The sequence below is a fragment of the Dermochelys coriacea genome, chromosome 1 (assembly GCF_009764565.3).
Source record: "Dermochelys coriacea isolate rDerCor1 chromosome 1, rDerCor1.pri.v4, whole genome shotgun sequence".
Classification (NCBI taxonomy): domain Eukaryota; kingdom Metazoa; phylum Chordata; order Testudines; family Dermochelyidae; genus Dermochelys; species Dermochelys coriacea.
Genome location: NC_050068.2, coordinates 292,207,249 through 292,227,599, shown reverse-complemented (window position 1 = coordinate 292,227,599; position 20,351 = coordinate 292,207,249). Strand labels below are relative to the sequence as shown.

At 42.1% G+C, this 20,351-nt stretch overlaps 1 protein-coding gene across 2 annotated transcripts in view; it reads right to left on the bottom strand.

Annotated features, from left to right (window-relative positions):
• PPM1H (protein phosphatase, Mg2+/Mn2+ dependent 1H) overlaps positions 1 to 20,351 on the bottom strand; it is a 225,245-nt gene that overhangs the window by 31,110 nt on the left and 173,784 nt on the right. The window contains exon 6 of one of the 2 annotated variants that reach the window (XM_038396952.2): positions 9,895 to 10,013. The exons of the other annotated variant lie outside the window; for it this stretch is intronic. Coding sequence (XP_038252880.1) covers positions 9,895 to 10,013 — 119 coding nt within the window. The remainder of the gene's footprint in view (positions 1 to 9,894; positions 10,014 to 20,351) is intronic. 2 annotated transcript variants of the gene reach the window in all.

The following is a 20,351-nucleotide window of genomic DNA, read 5'->3' as shown; positions in this document are numbered from 1 at the left end:
CATGTCCAGCCAGAGCACAGAGTATAATAAATGCATGAAATATGGATATTTTGCAGCTGTTTGCCTCACCAAAGCAATCAGGGAATTGACTCGTATTACAGACAATCAAGAGCCATTGTTTCTGGGATCTATCACTTAAATTGAATATTCATGGCAAGACTATTGACTTTAAAATTGAACTCAGGAACTGATGTCACAGTCATCTCAGAAGGGACTTACAATCACCATCAGCTCCTTCCAGAACTGTAGTCATCTGACACAGCTCTGACTAGCCCTGAAGGTATTCTGAACCGCATGGGCTAGTTCACCACAGAAACAAATTAAAAAGACAAAAGCAATGCTTTTAGAATGTACGTGATCAAAGACTAGCAATCTTCTCTGCCACAGCATGCCAGTCACAATGGGCCTATGGAGAAAGGTGGAAGAACTTGACAGAGGATTTGATGATATTGGACTTCTGAAAGGAGATCCAGTACAAATCAACTTAAGAGACAATACTAAACCATATAGCGTGCAAACACTTCTACCAGACAGACCTTGGAAGAGACTAGTTGCAGATTTATGCAAATTCAGAAGACATCCTTACCTGGTCATAGTGGACTATTTTTCCAGGTATATAGAAATAATTTACTTGAAAGACATAGCATGTCATAGTGTTATTGAGAAACTGAAGTGTGCTTTTGCTCACATTAGTATTCCAGAACAATTAGTGATGGACAATGGATCATAGCTCACTGCAGCAGAATTTAAGTCATTCCAAATGAAATATGACTTCGATCATATTGTTAGCAGCTCACATTAGGCATAAGCGAATGGAGAGGCTGAGAGAGCTGAACAGGCACCCAAGAAAGGCTTACAGCAGAAAGATCCATTACTTGATCTTCTGAGTTACAGATCAACATATAGCAGTTATAGGATACAGTCAAGCACAACTCCTGACAGGAAGACAATTCAGAACTACTGTTCCAACTTTGGAAAAGAACCTGTTTCCAAAGTGGCCAGACACGAAGAAAAGTAACCAAATCGGATTAAAAGGCTCAAAAAACTTATGTACGCTTTTATAACAGATGTCACTCAGAGAACTGCCAGATCTAGAACCTGGTGACTGTGTTAATGTCAAACTGGATGGAGAAAAAGGATGGACAACTCAAACTGTTGTAAAGAAAAAGAACTCAGCACCCAAATCATATGTAATGGAAACTGACAGTGGAGAGTACATCAGAAACCGTTGACATCTACAGTTCGTTCTTCAGAAAGAAGAACGAACAGAACAAACTCTGCAGATGGCAGACTCAGAACAAGACGATGATGACTCAGTTTCAAAACTGACCACAGCCAGTCTCTGCAACTAATGAACAGCCAAATTACCAAGTTATTACACGTTTGGCTCATATAATTAGAAAACAAGTATGATTCAGAGACACTTGACAGACGGATATATGCTCAACCTCAAAGACAGCATGAGAGTGTAAATACTGTAAATGGCAGGAACGTAGAACTTACAAGGGGAAATGTAACGGAATGCTGAACTGTATTATACTTTTCAGGTGGCACAATATTTACCTCATCCAAATGAACATCAGCCACACCTAGCAGAGCACTAAAAGATCTTATGATGAACTCATCTGGTGTATATAAGCAAGCTCGGTAGCCAGTTTTGTACCAGATATGAAGTGCATGACACAGACCTTCAATTTTCTCCTTATTTTCCTAACCAATGTCTCAGAAAGAAACAATGGCCACAAGAGCATGACAAAAGTAGTAGTAAAAGCAAGGTTGTGATACTGCTTACTGCTCTGAGCCTCCTTAAATCCTGTCAATGCCTCCATCACATAAAACTGGGTGTAAAAGGGGAAAAAGTAAAGAGAGATGGGTAGCATGTACTCAGATGGATAAAGCTGTATTTTTTACTTGGTTTCGTCTTTTTTTTTTTTTCATTTTTAGAAAGTAATTGTGAAAGACTGTAGCAGTCCAGAAATACTCAGTAAAGGCTTAGCATACACACCACCCACGAAGTTACATTTGGATTCAGTATCAACATTTTGAAAAACAGGGCCAAATTGCATCAGGAACTAAAAGTGCCAAAGCTAGAAGCAACCAGGATCGAGATGATGTTACTCATATGTTAAGTGGAATCTGGCCTAAGCACACTGCAGAAAATTAGGAGGACACTGCTAAATGTTCAGCACAGGGCAATCTCTGGAACAAACGTCCCATGCACTGATAATGACAGCAGCTATCACAAAGCATTCTTTAAATAGTTAAAATCCTCTAAAAATTTATGAACGTCCACATCTTCTCTTTTAGGCACAAGGACCCAGATTTTGAAAAATAGGAACCTAAAGTTAGGAGCCAAAGTTCATACTTAGGAGCCTGCCTGGTTTTCAAGATTCCTGAATGCCCAAAGAATCCTTCTGATGTCAATGGGAACGGATTGGCGCTGAAATTTGAAACCCCCCTACAACTGTTAGTGCCTAAATATGGATTAAATTGCAAGTGTTTTTTCTCATCTGTTAGTTTTCTACACACACAATTTTTAAATTGGCTTTATAAAACATGAAAAAGTATGTGGTACTTTAAATCAACTTTGTTTAAATATACTCATTTTAAAAGAAAATTGAGTGAATTTATCGCTCATGAAAAGGGTTGAATTGACATCCTTGGGCATGAACAGATTGGCACCGATAACACAAACTATCCCTCGTAGTTCTGCTAACAGACCTCAGTCCTCCTCTCGGAAGGATCAGCTCTGCGGATGAGAGGGAAGTTCAGATTTCACGTCCATTTCATTCTTTCCTTTTCTACTGAGACTGACTACAAAGTTGCCAGAGCCCATTGCAAGTTCCTCCAGTGGCGCAAGTGGAATCCATTTCTTACCGGTATGGGGGTGGGGGGGAGGAGAAGCTAACAGGAGGCACATGACCCCCTCAAGTGAAGACTCCCCATCCTGTCCCCAGTTCGGGGCCCCCAAGCTCTTCTCGTCCCCTCCCCATGACCCACTGCCCTTACTTGGGGTGGGGGGAAGGGGGGAGGGTGTCTCTGTCCTCCTCTTGCTGTGCCGAGGGTGACCAGATATCCCGATTTTATAGGTACAGTCCCAATTTGGGGGGCTTTTTCTTATATAGGGGAAAGGAGCAAAACACTGGCAGCTCCTCTGGCGTGGCTCTACTTCCCCCAGCCCCATCCTCCGGAAGGGCTGCTGTACAGAGCCCAGAGAGATGCAGCAATCCTGGGAACCGCAGCAGGGAAAGGAGCAGAACGTGGGGCCACTGGGTGACCCCAAATCAGCAGCTCCTCCGGTGCTGCTGTACCGCCCCCAGCCCTGTCCTCTGGCAGGGCTGCTGTATAGACAGAGGAGACCCTGTGTGGAAGGGCTGGCAGCGCTACAGCTGCGCCGGAGGAGCTGCCGATGTGGGGCTGCCTTGCAGCCCCACATTCTGCTCCTCCTTTGTCTTTCTGGTACACCATACCGGCTATAAATATCTTGCTGGTACAGCATATCAGACCGTATCGCCCTATTTGCACTGCTGAGTCCCTCCAATGAGATATCCAGTACAGACCTGAAAAAACCACCCAATGGAAACAGTTAATGGCCCGTGGCATGGTTTCAAGGGGATATAGCTTGACACGCAACTTCACAAGCCACTTATGTTAAGCAAAAAGAAAGGACAGCAGTTTCAGACATGTTCTGTTTGCAGTGATAACAAGGCTGGGGCATCCCTTCAAGACAAGTTTGAGACACAAAGCCAGACAGGTTTGAGAATACAAACTGTTCTCAATACCCCCACGCTACTTCTCTCTAACCAACATTCCCAGCTCATACAGAAACAAGTAGGGTTTTAATCCTTGAGCAACATATACATGAAACTGACTAGAAATGATCCCTTATTTACCTGCCTCTGGATAGAAGGGAAACAAAGGTTGGAACTAATTCTTTGAATAGAAGGTGTTCAAATCATTAATTTACAGGAACTGGTTCTCTGTATAGTATATTTGATTACTGTCACTGAACCAGAATAATTAGCCACTTATTAACATGCCTTCAAAGGAGAGGAATGATAGTTTAGTGTGGTTAAGGAACACAATCTTTGAAAGTCAGGCAACTCAGGTCCTGATCCAGAAAAGTATTTAAATATGTGCTTAAATTTAAGCACATGCTTATTTGCTTTTTCTGAACCAGAGCCTTGGTTAGGACCCTATATATGGATACAGGTGTCTGACTTAAAGCAGCCTTTGCAAATATTAGCTATAATCACCTGATGCCTCAGTTTTCTCATCTGTCATCTTCATGTCATGAGGTTGAATGGGTGTGTACAAGTAAACTGAAAACCTAACCTGGAAGGTGCTAAAGAGGAGCAAAAAGTATTCAAAAAGTCTGTACAATGGAGTGGTGGTTGTGAGGAAGGGAAAGATGGCAGAAATAAGCAACCCAAACCAAAGAAAAGATTTTTCACACTAAAATATATTTGAGGAGGTAAAATCCATTTTTACAGAGAACCCAGCAGAGAGGGGGTCTGTTGCACAAACTGTGGGGAACTGCTATGGCATCTCGCAGCTCTACTTTTCTCCTTTTGGTGCAGTGAAGACTATTACTTTTCTGTTTTGTCTTTGTTTTATCCTGCCCAAAAGACACTGGCTCAGTTCCTGCGGCATGGGTGCACTTGGGGAAAGCAGAGTCCTTCATCACTGTCAGGAGATGTGCTGTACACAGCAGGTCAGGTCTCATCCCCCACTGTTCCTGCAGCTAGAGCTGCAAATCTTGAAAAGATGCAGAACATGCACATTGCAAACAACCATTTATCATTACAGAGCTGTGCTCCAGACAACGAGCTGCCTCATCTACGCCTGTGAAGGAACCATTCTCCAGTCCCTCTCCCGTTACAGGAGCTTTGCAAGTGGCTAATTTGCCTTGCCGTTTTCTCCCTCTTGCTCTGTCTGCTAGTAGCTCTAGATTACAGTTCCTGCTGCAAAAATGACATCCTACCCCCCTGTTCTCTAGAAAGGCTTAAAGCTGCCAAGGTTGCCATAATCATTAAATTATAAAAATGTAAGTCGCTGGGAGGAAATTAATACCAGGCACGACCAGGAAAAGGCTGCTTTCTTGTGAAGTAATTATGAAATTAAAATTTGATCTCTCCCTGGCAGTTCTACAAAGGATACGAGACTAAGGTCTAAGCACAGCAATACAGTCAGAATTTCAACAGAGAAAGCACGGAGGGTTCCACTAGACAAAAAAACCCATAAAATACTAATAAAAATATGAAATTTTTGTTGTAAATTACATGAATTTGGCTAAAAGCTGTAATCAAGCGAGCAAAGATGCAGGGTTTGCAGACTTCCAATTACTCTTTACAACTTGGAGTCAAGCTGTTAGGAAATGCAGCTTATCTGAATAAGACTAATAATGCTAAGTTAATTAGACCCACAGGCATTGACCAGCAGATAAATTCAGGCCTAAAAGAGGGACACTGCCACTTTAAATACTGCCTTGGGATCCGAGGGAAAGCTAATGAGGAGTGTCAGTTGGGGCTGTTTTATTAGGTGGTTCTCTAGATGATAAAGCCTGAGGTTTCAGTAACAAGGCTTCTGTGCTTGATTCAATAAATCAATTTATATTAAACGGGGATGCAGCGCTGGTGTCGGATTCATAAAGCATTCTGTGGCATTTCTCAATCTGCTTATCCAGTTCTCTGGCAGGCTACCTGAATGTGCTGTCAGAGGACACTGAACAGAGCAATAAAAAAATAGTACAGCATCCACCTTGACAATATTTGTTCAAATCAACTTGCATGTTCCCAAGCAAAACATGCCCAATTAGCTCTTTGTGTGGGATTCTGGGTCCCTGTTAAGTGGTTAATGAGCCCTTAATTTTTGAGAGCTTGAGTCTGAGCTGCAGACGCCAATGCAGGTTGCACAATAAAAGCAAAGGTCATCCATCCTAAACAAAATTAAAAAAACAACTTTGCTTTAAACTCATTTTATCAGATGTCCGAGGCTGAAAGATCTTCCCTGTTAGAAAGAAAAGAGAGCACTAAATAGGTTGGCAGCATTCCAGGAGGGGGACAATATTGATCCTACAGTAAAATGGTTTTTGTTTAGCTCTAGTCCTAAAATACCAGCCTTTTTGATTTGGAATAAGTCACACACAGAGATCCCTCCCCCAAACGTGATGACCATTGGCAGTTAATCGTATACAACAATCACAAAACCTCACAGACACAGCAGATCTGGGAACAGCTGTACCATTAGGTACACAGAATGCTCAGATTCTGCTTATCATTTCTATTTGCTTTATTCCTAGTTTTTAATCCCTTACATGTAGTTGGGACTACAGCTGGTTGGAAACTTTTCAATAAAATGCAATTTCATCAAAGCCAAAATATTTTGTGGAGACATACTGGTTTTGACTATATTTTCACCAGGAAGGATTTTTTGTCCAAGGTTCTGGTCACTTCTGACACAAAAAATCTTTCTGACTCAAAAAGCTCATGTTTCAGTCTCAAACCAGCCATTTCAACACAATTCTGTTTTCATGAAAACGTTCCAAAGGTTCAGGTTTTGTTCCCCTACAGATTGAAAATAAATTCTGAAACCTCACAAGCTGCCATGAAATGGAACGTTGGCAGCTGCTAGACTTTATGGCCACAGGTGAAGAAACATCACTGGCGTATCTATTGTCTCATGGACAGCCCAGCAGGACATGTGGAAAGATACCAAACATGCCATCTTCATGACAAGGTTTAACTTCTACCAGCCATAGGCCTGGGAACCCAGTACCACAGATCCAGCTGTGAGAAACTGTTCTTCCAATTTAGTAATACAGACGTCTGCCAGAAAATTGCAGCTTGAGATACCTCAGAGGCATGTTCAGCAGGAGACAGAGCTCTTAAGATACATTGCCAGCTACAGTATATATCCTGTGATGGCTGCTCAACACAACGCCAAGGGGGGTGACTTGTATTAAGCTCCCACCTAAAGGCTATAGTGGAATTTTTGGCACAAAATCTGAACACACGAGCTAGAGAAAGGAGACAAGGTTGGGGTGGGGATGGGGTAAGGATTGGGGGAGAAGGGAGAGGGTTGGTCTCAAAGCAATTACAGGCAGTCTTAGACTAGTGTGAGGCAGTGCACATTGCTGGATCGGTGGCTGTCCTTATGCTATGAGGAAATTTGGCAGCTCTGCTACCACTGTGAGCTGCTGAAACAAAGCCAATGTGGAAACTTCACAGGGAAAAAAGAAAAAAAGAAGTCCAACTGCATTATGACAGTCCCAGAGACAATAACCTTTTGTAATCCAAAAAAGCTGGCCAAGCCAATCTATTGTTGAGCCTCTGAAAAGCTCCAGAGCACAGGAGAAGGAAAAAGAAATCCTATAGCTTTTAATAGAAAACACAGGAAAAATGCCCTGAATTTTAAAATCAAGCACAGTTCCTTTTCCAATGGAAACCCTGGGGGCTATGTTTTACACTACTGGACTTTGTTAGTTTTCTTTGTATTCAATAATTAAGTGACAGAGTGAGTGTTTCTCTTTCAAAAACCACCCACACATCTACTCACTTGTGCGGGAGGTTCACTGATCAAAGATCTTGCAAATTAATTCACCCCCACTCACCCCCCCAGACCCCTCTTTCTCTTCAAATTTGGCATGAAGAGGTTTAGTTTGGCAGTGGCTTAGTATACCAGGCCATAGTGAGTCTTCTGGAAAAGGTTAGGAAATATATGCTGGTTTAAACTCTATAATAGCTACGCTAACTCAAGGAGGGAAAGGGAGAAGTAAGCAACCTGAGGAGAGAAATCATCATCATGAAATAACAATCACTGAGCCTGTAGTTATGTTAGAAATCTAACATCTTAACCATATTTTTAGCCATTAAAAGGATTCCAAATGTTTAACTCAGGGACCTGTTTTATGAGCTAAACAGAAGACTCCTGCCTAGAAGATTATTACACAAGAACACAGAGGTAGTGGGAAGCACAACTTCCTTGACCAAGCAAATTTAAAACTGAAATGGCACCCTTATCTGATCAGCTAAGCTTCACAAGGACACAGCAGTCCCTTGACCATTGGATTGTTTTCAGCTCTGAAGTAGAGAAAGAGAGATTGCTGATACGCCAGCACTGAACTTAGTCTGAGAAAATGGCTACAAGATACTCAACTGCTGACTAACGACTCCAGTACAAAAGTGGTCCCCCTTCTTTGCTCACATTTATAAATTCCGGGACTAGAGGGAAGAAGATGTGGCATCTTCCACTTGCATTTTTGTAGCTCTTTTCGTGCCCTTGTTCTTCAGCTGCCAGTCAGAGGTGAATTTTTAGTCATGGTTTAAGACATGTTAACTAACAGGATTGTAAACTGTAGTGTAAACACTATGCTAATGTTTGTTCCAGGATACCTAGCCTAGCAACAGCTACCTGTATTCTGCCTATGCTGAAATTTATAACCACGTTAAAACATGACTAAATATTCAAGTGTGGACTTACCGTTAGACAAAGAGAACATCAAAAAAATGGGTATATGAGAGTTGACAGAGTTTACACACCAGCGTTAAAGGGAACACAGGACTGGATTAGATGGACCACAGATCTGATCCAATGTGGCAATTCCTATCTCCAACAGGGGCCAATGCCAGATGCTTCAAAGGAAGATACAGGAAACCTCTTAATCCTTAGTAGATAATCTTATGTCATGGGACAGGGGAACAGAAGCTCCTGATATAACTTCTCTATACTATTCGTTATTTGATATTTTTATCATGTCCCCTCTTATTCCTCTCCTTTTTTAAGCTATTTAAAAATACCATTCCCCCCAGTCTCCTCATATGAATGTTGTTCCATGCCCTTGATCATTAAGGAAAGGCAACAAGAAACACCTCCAATTCTGCAAAAGTTCTTTTTTAGCTGGGATGACCACTGAAAATAGCACTGAAATAGGATATATAATTGATTTATATGATGGCATTATAATATCTGTATTATTCACCATTCCATTCCTTATTCATCCTGACATCATTTGCCATTTTGACCACAGTTGCAGAGCTCCATTGAGCAGTTCACAATGATGCCCAGGTTTTGCCTGAGTTGATACAGTTAATTTAGAACCCCATAAGGTGTGTGAGTAGTTGAAATTTTCCCCTGCCGTGTGGATTACTTTGCATTTATCAACACTGAATTTCATTTGCCATTGTGTTGCCCATTCACCTAGCTTGTTTAGGTCTCTGAACTTCCTCCCATTATTCTCTGCTCCTGACTAACCTAAATGACTGTGTTATCTGCAAATCTTGCTACCTCATTGCTCATTTCCCTTTCCACAGAACTGATTAATATATTAAACAATGCGATAACTGTTACAGAATGTTGAGTCACCCTGCTGTTAACCCTTTGCCAAAAGGAAATTTGACCATTTATTCCTCTTCTTTGTTTCCTTTCTCCTAGCCAGTTTTTAATACTTTGCCCCTCACCCAATGACTACTTACCTTTTTTAGTAGCTTCTTGTAAGGGACCTTGTCCAAGTTCTTTTGAAAGTAATGGGGTATCTACCCTACAAGCACTTCAGTGGCACATTATTAAAGAGATCTTCAAGCACATTATTAAAGAAAATGAATTTATGTTAAACCAGAGACTACAATATTTATATAAAAGAATGATTTCAAACACATGAAAGAGCCTCATGATATGTCCTTTGAGGGTCTTGCCTCACTATCATTTCTCACACCAAGAATGAGCCAAGGTCATAACTCAAAATAATCATCTCTGATTTATTTAAGATTTTGTTTTCTAAAAAGATCCCCTCTCAACACACACACTTCTGTTTTGATGTAGACAGATTTATGCTCATCAAGAATGCATGCATGATTTTTCTTCCCCTTTCAGTGCTCAGAAACGGCATGTTCTTACCAGCCAGTCATGTTAAAGTCCCTGTAGAGCATCCTCTTCCCAACTTCCTTACGCTGCACCCTCCTTGGAAACTCTAAATGTGTGAACTCGTTTCCCAGCAAGTGGGGCTGCATGAAAGCCTATGGGCAAAAATCCAGAAACCATGCTCATATCTTACAACAAAATTAATCTATGAGATAGTCTCCCCCCATACACTTTTAAGTATTTTTAAATTTTTTTTAAAAGAGGTGATGACTAACTATCCTAGCAAACAGCATTCATACACATGAATAAAAATCTGACAGACTATTTGGTAGTTAGTGTAGAAAGCTAATCAGATACCTCCATAATCAGCAGTGAGATCTCCCCCAAGTCTTCTATTTTCTCCCACTTAATAAATACTAATACTTAGTACTTGGATAGCACATTTCATCCATTTATCTTAAGGCAGTTTGACAAGGTGGATAAGCATTATCATTAAGGCTAAGATTCTGTCAAGGGTATTTTTAGTAAAAAACACAGACAGGTCATGGGCAATGAATAAAAATTCAGAGATGCCCACGACCTGTCCCTGACTTTTACTAAAAATACCCTGGGGAGGACTGAGGGGGGACAAACAAAGTGCAGCCGGGGCTTGCAGCTGCTCCCACCGCTGCTCCTGTGGCAGAGGCTGACGGCTGCTGCTCCAGCCCCAGAGGGGCTGACCCAACCCCAGCTGCTGTTCTGGCGGCCTCAGGGCTGGCTGCTGGCCAGCTGTTCTGACAGCCACTGCTTCAGCAGCCCTGGGGCTGACAGCTGCTCCAGCCCTGCCCCAGAAGTAATCACAGAGATCCCAGAAAGTCATGGAATCCGTGACCTCCGTGACAGAATCATAGCCTTAATTATCATCCCATTTTACAGCTGCAGAATCAGAGAGAGATCAAGGCCCAAAGGCTCACAACAAGTCATTGGCAGAGCTGGGAAAGCAGCCCAGGCTCCTGCATTCAAGTTCAGCACCAGCAACCACCTAGTGTTACCAACATACAATGGTAGTCTTCAGTCAGCAGTCAACTCCCATTTTTGTAGCATTTTTATTAATTGTTTTCCTTCTTCTAAGGGGAAAAAAAAAAAAAAGTAGTACTGACCCATTTCTCCTGCTAAACCTGTACCAGTTCCTGACAAATTGTCTATAACAAAAACTCTGGGTTATACAATATTTACTGTTATCATGAGTATATTTGGTCCTCCCAGAAGTGAATAATTATTCATGCTGGACAGATCCAATCATAGTATGGGTAAACACATTTACTAGAGCTAGTCAGAAAATGGAATCCTTGCCCTGAAAGAAAATGTCAAGTTTTCAGCCACAAACTGAAATATTCCAGTCCTGCCTCACAGGAGTTGTAGTTTGGGTGCCTCATATTCCCATTCTCCTTGGTGTGCCCGGCTCCCTGGTCAAACGATATCTTTCCACATAATGCACCATGGTCTCAGTTCTTGGTGATGGGAGGCAGTGTATCATGGGAGATTAAATTCATCCAGTAATCCTGACCCATAGAAAAGAATTGGAGCATGAGGCACCAGAACTACAATTCTCATGCGGCACTGTGGCGGCATTTCAGAATCAAAATATTTCTGTTTTCTGCCAAATTATTTTGGGTTTTGGCTTTCACATGTTAAAACTGACTTTTGGTGTGGAATGTGGACACTTTTCACAGAAAATTTAATTTTGTTAAAAAACAAATTTTCTGTCAAAAAGAGCTTTGGCGAAATTTTTTTTTGATCAGCCCTAATATCTACACAGAGCTGTGTAGATATTAGGGCTGCCAACGTGCCTCAGTTGTGCCCTGCTGCACTCCAGCTATTGAGATCCTGGGTCTCTCCATCGAAGACTGCTGGCTAATGTTACTAAAAGGTCTGGTGATTCTGTGATGGGGACCAATGTGGGACTAAACCATTTGTTTTCATTTGGGGCCTAGAAAGAAGTTGCATCGAAATCCTCCAATGTGAAAAGTTAATCCATCTGAGCTCATGTACAACATTAACAGTTATGTTTCCCCTCCACATTTTACCATAAGCAGCAGCAAAAAGACAAATGAAAGAAAACATGTAAAGCTTATTTACATATGCATACAGGTGGGGTTTTTGCATTTACTGACAGTGAGCTCCTGCCTGAGACAAACTGAAGCAAATTAGCCAGGGATCACTGGGCCTAAGGTGGACAGACAAAAGCTGCATTTCCGTTAGCCTTTTGGAAATGCCCCTTTTCCCCCTGTTCAGCTGGTTAAGGGAATAAAATCTGCCTTATCTTCAGCAGCAGCTGCAGTCAGGGAAGATCAAATGAGTTGGCATTAGTTTCTAGCTATGACATAAATGTAGTACTCATGAAAAGTGAGAAGTTGGGAATATCTGAAACCTTTACTGATCTACCCAATAGCTCTCATACAAATAGGTTAAAATAAAATATTTCCTCCATTTAAGGCATGAACTTGCTGAATTCAGTGGGAGCTGGATCAGGCTCAACACATCACCGCTCTATCCTAAAGAAACCAATTGCTTCCATTCTTTTATCCAGATATCTTTTGAGAAAAAATCTCGAGCTTCATTAGAAATGGAGTCAAGGCAGATGTTGCTCTGACTGACTGACTAGCCTGCAGTCTACTTTCAAGACCCAACTTTCAATGGAGACCTTCCTCCCTTTGCTGAAACAAGAGTTCCATCAAATCCCTTCTAAACACAGGACAATATTACTTTATCTGCAAACTGTAGTCTTCAACGAAGTTCCCCTAAAATATTGTCCTAATGGGTCATGTAGATGGATCACTGTTCCCTGCTAAAAGAAATTATTGTAAGGTATTCTGATTTTTAAAAATGTCTAGTGAGATCAAACCTATAACATATCTTGGAAAGAGGTTTTCTGTACTTTTACTTTAGTATTTTAAATATCCAATATGTAAATTTATGTACAATCACTGCATTTATCTTTTTTTCTTTTATAACGAAAACTATACACGTCTAAAAGAGTTTGATTCAGTATATTGCAGTATAAAATCTATTTGGTAATTTTTGACAGCCAAGAGATAGGATAGAAATCTGGTTGCTAATTTTAATAGATGATTTTATATTTTACTGATGTCCTAAATAAATTCCAGAAACTCAGGGTTTTACTACAGTTTTTTCTGGGCTTTTCCACTCTTTTTTCATCTGCCATGTTGAAAAAATGAAGTCAATAATCAGTTTAGAACATTGTTGATTTCAGTTTTTGTAAAAAAAATACATGGATTATCTTGAGCACATAATTACAAATCCAGTCAACTTAAAGCTTGGTGTTCTCTGCCTTTAAAACAGGCAGCACTGTTTAAAACACAAAAACAAAATGACCTAACACCAATGGAGTTTTCCCCATTAGATTATCAAATTGCCTGTTTTACTGTATAGACAACTCCAAAAGAAAAACTAAATCCATAAGGCTTTTAGCAACATTTTTTGTTGGAAAAGAAGAATTTCCCTTATTGCAAAGGGAAAGTGATTGTGAGAGACTGTGTTTCATAAAGATTTGCTCAGATGGAAAGTCTAAGGTCACACGTGAAATAAGATTAATAAAGCTGGCAGAGCTACCAGTGGACTGCTAATGTTCAAATAAGATTTCTCTTCCGCAGCCTACCCTCAACGTTTGATTTCCAACTAAGAATCTTAACTTGATTCTAGTATTTTTGACGTCAGTAAAACAGAGAAGGAGAAAAGGAATTTTGAAGCTGCTGGTGTCTGAATGTGAGCTGAATTCTTATGTGAAGAAACATTTCTTTTGCAGTTATTCTTGATGTTTCCCTGGTAATTCTATCAAGAGATAAGAATGTGCCACTATAAAACACAGGATTGACTCCTTTCAGACTGACTTATTGAGAATTGTTCCCTATTTACTACAAGGCGTGGCTCTTTGCCTTCCCCTGGTTACAGATTGTGCTTTGCAACAGAAAAAGAAAATAAATACAAAACAAAAATCTTCAACATCTGCAGATCTTTAAAAGGAGATCCACAAGCAGACAAAGAAATCTCTTTAATCGATCAACAAAAGCAAAATGTGAATCAATTCTAACAACGTTTAGATAGTGGTTAGACACCACATTTGTCAATGATTTTGCATATACTCAGTCTAGGTTTAAAAGAATGCTAAGGGAAAAATATAGTTCACAGAAAAAATGTTACTTAGTTTTAAGGCTAAAACAACCAACCTTGGTGAATATCAAATACTTTACTTTCTGTATCCTTACCAGGCTAGTTAAGAAGCCTTCACTCTACTATTCTAGTTTTAGGGTACAGAAAATATTTTCCACCATTTTGGTCTTTCAACAGTTATTACTGTCTGCTTTGGCACAAATCTACAGTATTCTGTATTATATACTTTAGGGAGTCAGCCATTTTATGATTGTCTATATTAAAAATTCAGCATTAGTTATGTTCTTTTAACAGTTAGCCATGTAGAAAGAAACCCACTCATGGAAATACGAGTCATTTTTCTTTCAACAGGCTGGTTTCCCCATTTCCTTTTTATTAAAATTGATCTGGAAAGCAAATGTGTAAACTAAGTTAACTCACATTTATGTATCAATATTCTAACAAATTAGGCTGTAGAGAGCATTTGTGTGTCTTACAATTCTCTTTGCAAAGTCCTTTAATATTGATTACTTCACTCGGGCTATCCTACAACGTATCATTCTGTGACATCCAATATCAGAAGTTTCATTGCAACTCATGGTACTATCAGGGTTACCATTTTCACCCATACATATAGCCAAGCCTCAAGATATAGAACTATTCCTTTAATACAAGGACAATCATCATCGTGCCTTTTCCTCAAGCACTACATTTGAGTTCACGACCCTACACTTAAACTAGAAAAGTGTAAGTGTGATGCATCCAGGAAAGGTTCCAAGCACACTGGTCAGTTACTCTAGGGCTGGATCCATATTCAAAGCCAAACAACAGGAAATCTAAATAGGGGAAAACATTAGAAAAAGAAAACAGTCTCCAGAATCAGAAATATAGGCCCAGATCCTTGGTGGAGAGTTGTAGTTTCCCTTTAAATAGAAAAGTTTCCAACTGGTGGAGAACTGACACTGGCTGTCTCCAGCACCAGATGAAGACAAGAAGTGGCCTATAGCCACCTTTGCCCCTCCTTCTGCCCAGTGCACCAAGGAGAGCTCCGGTACATCTGAGGATTTGGATCTGAAGACTTGGATCTAAGGTGAATGTGTACAGAAACACAAGAGTAAAAAATTTTGACAAAATGCGTATTTTGGAAGTAAACTGTACTACTATTAACCAACACTCATTGTTAGGAAGTTGAAAGGAGCCCCCCCCGCCAAACCATACAAAATATTTCCATGTACCAGGTAATATTTTGTAAACTATTCTTTCAGACAGAGAAGTATCTATTTAAAAGAATTATATGAGGGGAAAGATGGTCTTGTAGATAAGGCACTAGACATACTCAGGAGATCTGGGTTCAATTCCCAGCTCAGGCACAGAATTCTTGTCTATTGTAGAGCAAGTCATGTAATGTCTCAGAGCCTCAGTTCCCCATCTGTAAAATGGAATAGCAATAATTCCTTCTGCCCGCTCCTGGTCTTTCTAGACTGCAAACTTTCTGAAGCAGGAACCCTACCTTGAACTGCATACGGACAATATTTATGCCGACTGTAATGCAAATGATAATGTTGTACCTATCTGCAAAAGTCAATATTAACAGAAGTTTCCAAAGGGAATACATATAAAATATATGTTGTAAAAATGCACTAAATGGAAAAATTTAGAATGATATATTAAAAGTCTCTTCAGAAGATAAAAGGGAAATTGACTGGGGCAATCTCCACAGATATATTTTTTGCCAGCCCAAATGCTGAAGTCTTAGAAAACTTCAGAAGGCAACAAATCAGTGCACAGTCAGTATCTGGTTGGATTTTGTCATCTTTTTCACAGCATGTTAGCAAGGGAAGCACCATGATTTTCTTCCTAAGTGCCTCAGGGATCATAATGAAAAGGTTGTCACAAATGCTGAGTCCCACAACTTCAAAGCAAAAGGACAACACTTCGTAGGCTGGCAAAAGCCTGTCTGAAGAAGGGCCTACTACATGAATGGAACCTATTTGGGAGCAAGAAGACAACAAGTGGTGTGAATCTGGAGAGAGAAGGGAATGCATGTAACATTTGTACATCTTTTGCTAAATGATCTGTGTCTTAAGGTGTCATATCTTTAAGAGGGGATCTGTAACTGGAAGCGCCAAGAAGTTTCTAGCTCATTGACAGAGCAGATTACTTCTGCTGCAAACATCCATATGGAATCAGAGAGAGGAATCCAGGGGCTGCGTTCAGTTAAACGCAGGTTGCATTTGAATGTACACTTTTCTCCTAAAGTAGTAAGACTCTAGGTGAAGCTAGTCCTTACTAGATAGTTGGGGTGAGAGTGACTCAATGAATGGAAGCCCAAGTGCTCCTTGGAGCTACTAAGCTATAGGTCCATGCTCATGGGTATTGTAGGACAGGCCATACTAAAAACTACGCTGTAATTTGGGCTGGTCAGAAAATCTTTTGTCTAATAGTTTTTCTGCATTGTTAAACTAGCTCTAGTTGCGACAGTGAGCTGTGCCACTTTCTTCTCTATTTCTGGAGGACGCAAGACTGGAGTGGGTTTATAGTTCATTTGAGCTAAACACATATTACGAGAAGGAAGATGACATTGTCACTAACAACTGCAGAGTGAAATATTTATGTTAAAATGACCAGAATGTGCATTTCTTCCTGTTGTCCGGATGCACGGGAAAGGGAACTGGGAAACTGCATTTAAACTGGAAGCCAGAGACTTGCATCCAAACAAATCCAAAGTAAATACCCTTTAGACAAGGAAGTGCAGTGAATATTGGTTTCCTGAGATGTAAGGATGAAAAGAGACAGGTGATGGCCCTGGAAAGATAAGGAGGATGACCAGGAATCTCAGATGGTTTAGGTACATTATAAACCAAGCATTTGAACTTTTGGAATTGGATGCTTATTCAAGCTAAATAAGAAAACTTGGGGTTCTTTTGAGGTTTGCCCTAATTGACACTCATTTTCCAAGTGCCTCAAAGTACTGTTAGATGGCTTTTTTTTTTTTTTTTTACACTGAAGTAAAAGTGTTACCTTTTGAACGTTTGAAATTGTCTCTAATTTTGTTTCACGCTCTTGCTGTCTTGCATGTATTTCCTTTGAACATGATACCCATGGCCCAGGCACATTTGCTACATATACAAGTGAAATAAACAAAAAAAGGTAAAGAAAATTCAAGAGGAAACAGCAGAAGTGTTTTTCAAATCAGCTGCTATTTTCAAATATAAGCCAGAAAGGACATCAAAAAATAAAAATCCCTTGTAGGCAATGCTTTATCTCTTATTTCCTAGAGAAGTGCCAGGCTCCCAAGATACTACAGATTCCCTTTATTTTACAGGAAAACAAATTATTTTAAATACAACTAAGTATAAATATTTATTAGGCCTGCTTTGTATTTGGTTCTCTGAATATGAATACATCCCAAAGTAGTTCTTTCCTCTGAAATTTTCAGACTCAAGCAAAGAACTGGTATAGGAATTAAATCTGCACAGAAAAACAAAAAGGCATTTCTTCCAAAAAAAATTTTTTTAAATCCCAACAACCTTGCATCTCTACCCCTCCAAATACTGTGACAGTTGGACCAGGCTGAACATAAAAGGTATTTTAGGAACAGCAGAAGACCATCAGGGTTTGACTTGCCCAGTTAATAATGAGACTGCATTAACTTTAACTTGAATTTTTGAGAGGCAAACCAAAAGACTGGTTTGTAGCAGGTAAGAAATCTATTTGCAGTGCCACTTTTTATGATCTCATATGTGATTGTGACAAGGTGCTGGCTAGGAAACCCTGAGCCAGCCCTCTGTCACACCAGCTCCAATCAGGAAAGGGAAATTGGAGGTGGCAGAGTAAGCCCAGGCCTAAGTGGCAAACAGGGAAACAGCTGTCGGCCTTGTTAGCCAGGGGCTACATAAACGCTGGCAGGAAGGAAGCCAGGGGGACAGGAAAGGGAGGAGCCAGCGAGTTAGAGGCTGCTCCCCCCTGCTGGTTGCAGAAGGCAGCAGTCCCTGAGGCTGTAAGCCTAATGCTGTCTGTAGCTACAAGGTGGTGGGAACTTCTACTGTAAATAAAGAGCACGGGTGATTGCATCAAAGCAGAGGTCTATGGCTGGTTTGTGGGTGCAGCAGGGATAGAAGCTAGAGGGGCCAACCTGTGCCCTGTTACATGTCCGGGACCCTGAGCCAACAGACGTGGTTAGTGGCCCGGAGATAGAGGAGACCCTGCAATGGCTCATAAAACAGCAGGAGCAGATGCAGAAGGCCCTGCAAGGCTTCCAGCAGTCCCACAAGGCCAACAGACAGGCCTTGCTAACCTGTCAGGCAGAACAGCAGAAAAACCTACCGGACTTTATAAGAGCATAGGCCAGCATGCAGCAGCAACTCCTGCCACGAATGGTGAGTCCCGCAGTAGGGAATAGCACCCGGCCACTGGGCTTGGGACTCTGTAAAATGGCCCTGGCAGATAACTTGGATGCATTTCTTGGTACATTTGAGCGGGTAGCCATGGGTGCTGGATGGGATAGGGCAACGTATGGCTGGCTCCCTACCTGGTGGGAGAAGCTCAAATGGCCTACATAGCCTTGGGGAACAAGCCCAGAACTATGAGACGGTGAGGGTGGCCACTCTAGACTGGGCCTGTTAGAGGATAAATACTGCCAAAAGTTCCAGTTGGCTCAATGGATGGGTGCTGTGCTGCTCCGGGCATTCACCCAGAGATGGATGGACTGGGTCACCTGCTGGCTGAGGCCCGAGACACAAACGGTGGGGGAGATAATGGATGCCCTCATCTTAGAAGAATTGCTACAGGGCTGCCCTGAGAATATCCGAGTCTGGGTCAGGTGACATCAGCCAAGTACAGTCGATAAAGCAGTCAAGCTGACCGAGGAGAACAAGGAAGCAGACGTTCCCTGAAGGGAGAGCTGATCCTATAAAGGACAGAGTTGAGGAAGAAACTGAGGGAACACCTTCCTGGGAAAGGCCCTGAGAGGAAAAAGGACCCCTGAAAAGCTCCCAGTAAAGCTGGCATGATTGTTTGCTGGCAGTGCAGGTGGCCAGGACATAAAAAGGGGGACTGCTCAGATAGGGAATGTGGGTGGGCCAAATTTTGTGGCTGGACTAGTGCTAGTGAGTGGACAAGGGGGCAGAGGCTGTCTACCAGGAAACCCCATAGGGGCCTGGTGGATACAGCTTCAGCCCCCTCACTCATCCAGAGGGGGCTGATAAAACTTCACTGGATAATTCCAGGTGCACAGCTGGCCCTTGAGTGTATCCACAGGGAAGAAGATACTGCCCTATGGGCCAGGTGGCCCTAGAAGTGCAGGAAAGCTTTAAATGGAAGCAGGTCAAGGTAGTAGAGGGGATACCATAGCCCATTGTGTTAGGTATGGACTGGGGCCCACCCCCCGGAGGGAAAAGGAAAGGTTCCCCGAAGAAGGGGCAGGGACCCCTAGACTGAGAAGCCCCAGAGAGGAAGAGAAGCACGGCCCTCGGGGTAGCAACCATGAGAACACTAGACAAGAGAGCCCAAATAGGGTAGATAGAGGGGAAGGAGGTGCGGGGGAGATGGCCAGCCCAAGCCCCATTAGAGGAAGGAAAGGGGCAACTGGAGCTCCCCACAACACAGCTCCCAGGAGAAGAAATGGGGACCCTGCTTCGTGGCTTGGGAGGGCCCGGGATGTCCAACAGGAGGTTGGGATTTGCCTTGACCCCCTACCAGAAGAAAAGGGGATAAAGGTGAAGGGATGCCTGCTGGGGTGCGATTGGTGTGAGGACCCATGGGTGGCAGCACAGCTATGGGGACATCCACCCATCCAACCAGTGTATTTTTGTGGGTGGGGGATGAAGGAACCTCCAGGAGATGACACCCGTGATTGCCTGAAAGAGGAGGAGAGGCTTCCCGGATGAACCTCACTGGATGGGGGCGGAGAGGCTGAGGAAGGACGAACCTGGTGGTTCATAATGGGGAAGGTGTGTGACAAGGTCCTGGCTAAGACACCCTGAACCAGCCCTCTGTTACGCCAGCTCCAATCAGGGAAGGGGAATTGGAGGTGGCAGAGTAAACCCAGGCCTAAGTGGCAAACGGGGAACAGCTGCCGGCCTCATTAGCCAGGAGCTACATAAAGGCAGTCAGGAAGGAAGCAAGGGGCAGAGGAAAGGGAGGAGCCAGGGAGTTAGAGGCTGCTCTCCCATGCTGGCTGCACAAGCTAGCAGTCCCTGAGGCTACAAGGCGGTGGGAACTTCTACTGTAAATAAAGAGCATGGGTGATTGCACCAAAGCAGAGTTCTATGGCTGGTTTGTGGGCACAGCAGGGGCAGAAGCTAGAGGGGCCCACCAGCGCCCGTTACAGTCATACAGCAATC